General features: G+C 38.0%; 1 protein-coding gene across 1 annotated transcript; it reads right to left on the reverse strand.

Moving 5' to 3' along the window:
- Positions 1-772: 772 nt before the first annotated feature.
- On the reverse strand, positions 773-6,010 carry LOC142376201 (uncharacterized). The gene is made up of 13 exons (XM_075459910.1): positions 5,908-6,010; positions 5,701-5,804; positions 5,328-5,600; positions 5,037-5,130; positions 4,869-4,936; positions 4,542-4,760; positions 4,384-4,443; positions 4,179-4,304; positions 4,028-4,090; positions 3,876-3,941; positions 3,605-3,727; positions 3,480-3,522; positions 773-777 (listed from the first exon to the last, which is right to left on the reverse strand). The coding sequence occupies exons 1-13, from the start codon at positions 6,008-6,010 to the stop codon at positions 773-775; spliced, it is 1,347 nt and encodes a 448-aa protein (XP_075316025.1).
- Between the last annotated feature and the right edge of the window lie 418 nt (positions 6,011-6,428).

Here is a 6,428-nt window from a genome sequence, read left to right on the forward strand (position 1 = left end):
TTTAACCTTATCCAAAAACTCTTTGATAACAAAGTCAATTTCTTTTAACATTTCCTTACGTTGCTGTTGATTTAATTTCACACGTACTGAAACCTTTTTCTTATGTTCCATGTTACCATGATACCTTCTTCTACCAATCTCTTTTAATTTCTGTCTGTGCTGCAAATTAAGCTTAAATTTCTTCTTACTCATTGCCTTTACATTTTCTTTATGCACCAAATTAAATTTATATTTGTCTTTACTCATCATCTTTACATTTTCTTTATGCACCAAATCAAATTTATATTTTTCTATACTTAAAGTCTTAAGTTTCTCTTGAAACAGTAAATCATTTTTATATATTTTTTTACTCAAAATCTTACGTTTCTCTTGATACACCAAATCATTTTTATATTTTTCTTTAGTTAGAGCCTTTTTCTTCTGTTGATACAATGTATCAAATTGATATTTCATCCTCAACAATGCCTTTAGTTTCTCTCTATAGAACCTAGCTTCCCTGTACTTTCTTTTTAATTCGGCAATCTTTTTCTCTTTATAAGACATTTTTGTACAATACATTGCTTTACTTTTCAATTTAATCTTGTCTTTATACTCCAAATCATGTTGGTAATCCATCACTTTTTTAAATGTAATTTTCTTCTTTAAATGTCTTGAACAAGTGCTTGAACTAATTGTTTCTGTGCTGTCATTTGTTTTTTTTGATTTTCTTCTACACTTGTATGGTCTGTCTGATCCATCATTAACTTTACAAAAACCATAGCAAAACTCTTGATCACCCTGCAAGACACAAGTAATAACCTCAAAATGACAACTGTCACATTTCAGATATATTCCTTCATTTATACCAGTGGAGCTTGTACACTCATATTTGACCCATTCCTTGCCATTATGCACATACAAATTCACCCCTAATGCATTTGCAGTTGCCTGTATTTCAATTTCAGAAGCTTCATGTCCAACATACTTCATACAGGACTTCTTAACATAGTCAGACACAGAAGAAAATCCTTTACCAATCAACCGTTTACCCTCTTTGTTCTTCTCCAAATAAGAAACAGCAGCCAGTCGTACTCTGCGATGACTCTTCTGGGAACCGCTTAGTACTTGAGACACTGCTCTGAAAAAACTGTTACCATCTTTTACAATCTCTTCAGTCTTACACACACTCCCCAAAGGCCCAGAAGCCGTGGATCCTTGTGTGTCCTGTTTCACAAACGTAATATCATACCTGTTGCACAAAGCTTTGGAAACATCTGTACACACAGGATTAAATGACAAATGTCTATTAGCATTATGAATAATGACACTATCATCATCCAGTACGTCACCGTTTGCAGTTTTTGTACTTTCTAAAACAACATTAGGTTCATTTGTTGTCTTATTTCGAACACTATACCCTTGAGAAATGGAGACCCTTTCCTTACAGTAACCATAACAACTTTGTGTTTGCTTAACACAAACAACTGTCTCGTAATGGTTACCATGAATATTTTGTAGATACACACACTGATTTGAGAACTGACCAGCAGTACATTTATATTCAAGCCATTTATCAATATAATATGTAACTATGTTCACACCCAAACAGTTTGCTGCAGCTTGAATTTCCACTTCAGTTGCCCATGAGCCAACATATTGCATTCTTGATCTTTTAATATACTCTTTTATAGAGGAATTTTCATTTCTCAAAATGTTACAATACATTTGAGGATTCCTTTCTAACTGTTTCACTACAGCAAGTCTAATTTTCCTGTGCCATTTCTGAGTCCCACTTACAGCCTGACTAACAGCCCGGAAAAAACAGTTTCCGTCCCCGACAATGGGTTCCACCTTGCATGGGATCCCCAAGTCCCCAACCAAGTCAGATGATGACTCACCTTTCTCACATTCTACGTTCAAGTGTTTGCAAACAGCTTCTGACACCACTTTTGAAAGAGGATTAAACTTTAACGCTCTAGTCCTCACATTGGTGACAAACACATCTGAAGTTACAAGATCTTCATGAGTTTCTTGTATCTTTTTACAAGATGAACTACTCTGATGCTTCTTTCGCTTTTGCCCTCTAGATTTATCTGTACACAAGACTTCCTGAACAGAGACATGTTTTAACAAATTACTGCCAACTGGACTAAATGAAGTCTCATTTCTGTGCATGTCAATTTGCACACCACTAATTTCAAATTCCTTGGGACTGGTTCTCTTTTGCCTAGCATATCTCTCAATATAATTAAAAACATCATCAAAGCTGCTTAAATACAAAACATTGCTTTTCCCTGAAACACTTACCATTCCATTACAATCACGTGCATGGGAATCTACAACGGCATACTTTCCATTCTGACTGATAAGAGCGCAGGTACTTCCATTTATAGTCAGAACACAAGTTTCATATGTGGCGCACATCTTTTGCAATCCTTCACGGAGAGTAGTGTGCGCACCAGAATCTATAAACTCACTCTGGAAAACATCTACATGTCCAGCAACAAAATCTCCATACACCACATCTAAAGTACACCCGTCAATATCAACCTGCTTCGGCAAGTCTAAAACACAGAGCGTTTCCTTCCTACCACTAATCAGATTGTTGTCCCGCAAATAAGTGTACAAGGCGTCACCTCTGACAACAACATTATCTAATGTGTCAGAATGCCATGAAAAAACGCTATCCATCTTGTGCTTTGCTAAAGCAACAAGAGTCACAGCTGCACACTGCAGTCCTCCGTACTTAAACCGATCATCGCCCTGATGGAACGATCCTCTAACTGATGGCTGACTACTTGAACTGGCACCATGACGTTCGTCTGTGACCTGCGTGTCAGCAATGACTGTGGTACATGCTTCTAAACCAAAGCTACTCTGTTGTACAGAAATCGCAGACATGCCATACTCCGTCGCATTTAATGATTTCCGAAGATTCATAATGTGAATCATTAAATCATTGAAGCAAGTGTTAAATACCACTACAGATGTACCTGTTTCTGATGCCAACCCCTGTACATTTCTTGTTCCACAGTCCACAATGACAAAGTAAGATTCATGATGGATAACCAAGCTACATGAACCCTCAAGATTAAGAATGCACATTCCATCTCTCAACAAATACATCTGTAACTTCTCACTAAATTCCTCCTCCAGATTAAAATTAAATTGACCATATGTAGTACCCCCAATTAGTACTTTCCATTTTTTACCAAAAATACTTTGTTGCTCCACCAACTTGCAAAACTCTGGCTTTGTGCCTCTCTGAGGTCTTTCTGTATCAAGATATTCTGCCAACTTCTGACCTTCCGCATCAACTGCATCGACATCCGATGATTTCCAAGTGCAAATTGGAGAAGTTTGGTGTTTTATAGCTGCTACAACACTACTGGACATTAAAATATTGCTAACAGACTGATTACTATGACTAACTGTTCCTAAAATAAGAGAAGGGGGGAACCGCTCTGAACACCTGCAAGAACTGGAGTTAACACACTGACCTCTTGTTTGGCTGCACTCGAAATCCACCGACACCTCAAGCATCTACAATGACATTAGAAAACATAATTTCTTTCATTTGTATTCATTTCTTTATATTTACTACCAAAAATGTTGTTATACAAACCTCCCGGTCAGAAACGAGCTCGGACGGACAGACAGACACCAACCCAGGACAGTCAGACGCCTCCCGAGAATGGGGAGAAGGCACCACGTCGCAGACATCCACCTGTTTGGATGTTGCCTCAACCTATAAAACAAAATCATTACATTAATTCATCTGAATTTAAACCAAGATTCCAAATAATTTAGACCAAGTGTTTTCAGTAATACACTTTATGGTTTCATATTACTTACATATTTAACATAATAAAAAGCTAAATATGGACCACACTTACATTCTTCTTCACAGACACAAGCCCCACACCAACAGCGGCAGGAGTTACGCTCGGTGTGGCTGAAACCTGAAAGACAAAGACAAATAAATTAATTATGAACAATTATCCTCATTAAAGATCTGAAAAGTTAACACGCTTAAGATTTTACAAACCTGCTGTCTCACACGCCTGGTCCTTAAGACAGCTGGTTTCTTGACACGTTCCACAGGCTTCATCTATAACACAAACAACATGTCAGATCTGTGTCTTTTCTAAAAGACAATACTGAGACTATATTTTGAAATACACTTTGCTGCAACTTACCTCGTTGCCTGTGTGAACAGCTGCCACTGCCAATGGAGAAACTTTTTCCATGGCAACCAACAACTCAGGTGAAAAACGAACAGGATTCAGGGGGATGTAACATTCCTTCAAAACTGGAGTAGCAATCTGTTACACAAAAATTGAAATAATGAATATACTAATCACATTAAAAATGCTTTACAACAAGTGGTTGTGAAACACTCACCTTATCAGGAACCACCCTTTCCTTGGGTGAATCAGAGTCAGATTCCCCCGAATGGCTCCTCTATAAAAAGAACACACAAAAGCCATTTCAGAACATTACACACCAACTTAAATCCCATCCTTGCATAAAAGTACATTGGGAACAACAAGCTTCCTTACCTTCCTGCCGTATCTCACGGTTGTCCACTCTGGAGGCGGTGGACGTGGGACTCGTTCCACTCCCTTCACAACCAGACGTGGCACATACCTCGGCTTATACGGGGCAGCTGCCTGACTCGTGGCCAGTGGCTTGGGTGCAGACAGCTCCAGGAACTGATGCGCAAACACCCAAATGCGATCACTGAGGATGCGCATCCCCTTGTTGTCGTCAAGGTGAATCTAAACCAAAATAAAAGGTATATAAATCAGCAAAACAACAGACAAGTAAAATAAGTATTGAATATAAATTCTCACCACTTTCTAACTTCAGAATAAGATTGTACTTACTCCATCATAACTCCACAGATCGACGCGACTTAGGGGGAAGTCCTCGGCAATGGAATAAAACGGCATCTCTGAAAAGAAAAATATGTATAATTATACAAACATCCTTTTCACCAAAGACAACTGCCATCAAAATACTGGAAATGAACTCAGAATTATTTTACTCCATACTTAGATTTGCCGAAACACGATGATACTCCTGCTGGAATAGCTCCTGTTTCTCCATGGATTCCGTCAAGCGTGGAATCATACCGATACAGAACACCTAGAGGAAGAATTGCATTATCAAATTACTTTATTTACAAATACATCAACTACTGATGCTTGGTGTTTTAAGTTTTTTTATTTCTCTTTTGTTACGTTGTTCTTCTTATTCCTTCTTTAATGTGAAGCACATTGAATTGCACTTGTGTCTGAAATGCGCTATATAAATAAACTTGACTTGAAAATAAAATAACACACCTTAGTGCAGTGCTCACGAACTGCCTCAAGGTACAACTTAAAGGCCCGTCCTGCCTCTTGGTGGTTGATGCTGGACGTGAGGTTGTTGGATGGAGCAAAAACGCAAATAGCGTCAGGACGACGAGGAAGTACGACCTTCTCAACCTCCTTGCGCAGCTGATCTGCGTCAGCCCCTGGAGTCGACATAAAGGCAAAAGATACGAAACCTCCTTGCATTTTAACAATGCCATCTGCCAAGGACCGCAAATGGGACGCCCCGATAACAAGAACCAGCTATGGGAGGAAAAAAAAAAAAAAAGACAAATTATAGCAAACTGACAATAAGCAATCCATTTCTACATTGTATATTTGAATAGCATGAAAATTTTCATACTTTCTTATCAAGGCTCCCATCCGGAATGACCAGCTTGTGACGACGCCCAGTATGCTCGCTGATTGGCCATTCGTTCGCTTTGTGTCGCCGCCCAGTTCCGCGGCCTATAAAGGAAAAGATATATATTAATCACTGAAAACAATATATATTAGCACACAGAATATACAAATACTCTCCATTCTTTAATAATATATAAATGATACTCACGGCCAACAAAGTCACTGGATGGCGTTGGTACGCCAATGCGCTGAACAGGCGAAGCCTCAGCACGGCGACGAGCAGCTTGAGATCTACGACTAGTTCGTGGCATCTGCAAATTGACATTAGAGAAATATGACAAAAACATAAGGGATTACAGCACATTCTCAATGATGAGAAGACAATATACAAAAAGACAACTACTAAAATCTGTTAAAAATACATATATTTACAAGAGCAAATACTACCATTTATCCTAATTATGAAAGTAAGCAGTAATGTTAAGTTGACTGCAAATGATTTGAAAGTTTTCTGCACAGTGAAAGCCAGTAAATACATAAAACCATTGAAAAGGAACATTCAATCCTCATGGATAAACATGAAAAAAAAATTTAACTAGGACTGCACTCTCCAACTTATGATATCATGATACTTTTAACAAGTATAAAAGTTTTAATATATATATATTTAATAGTATAACAGATAAAACCAAGCTCCTCTGCTCTCTATTGATCATTCCAAACATGAAA

This window comes from Odontesthes bonariensis, unplaced genomic scaffold (genome assembly GCF_027942865.1).
Source record: "Odontesthes bonariensis isolate fOdoBon6 unplaced genomic scaffold, fOdoBon6.hap1 scaffold_208, whole genome shotgun sequence".
Taxonomy (NCBI): domain Eukaryota; kingdom Metazoa; phylum Chordata; class Actinopteri; order Atheriniformes; family Atherinopsidae; genus Odontesthes; species Odontesthes bonariensis.

Bases quoted from the DNA above. Each gene is read 5' to 3' on its own strand.
- LOC142376201 (XM_075459910.1), bottom strand. From the start codon at position 6,010: ATGCCACGAACTAGTCGTAGATCTCAAGCTGCTCGTCGCCGTGCTGAG. The intron at 4,937-5,036 runs GTATGGAGTAAA...TTTTCTTTTCAG, and splicing joins TCGTGTTTCGGCAAATCTAA to AGATGCCGTTTTATTCCATT. The intron at 3,523-3,604 runs GTTTGTATAACA...ATGTCATTGTAG, and splicing joins AGCTCGTTTCTGACCGGGAG to ATGCTTGAGGTGTCGGTGGA.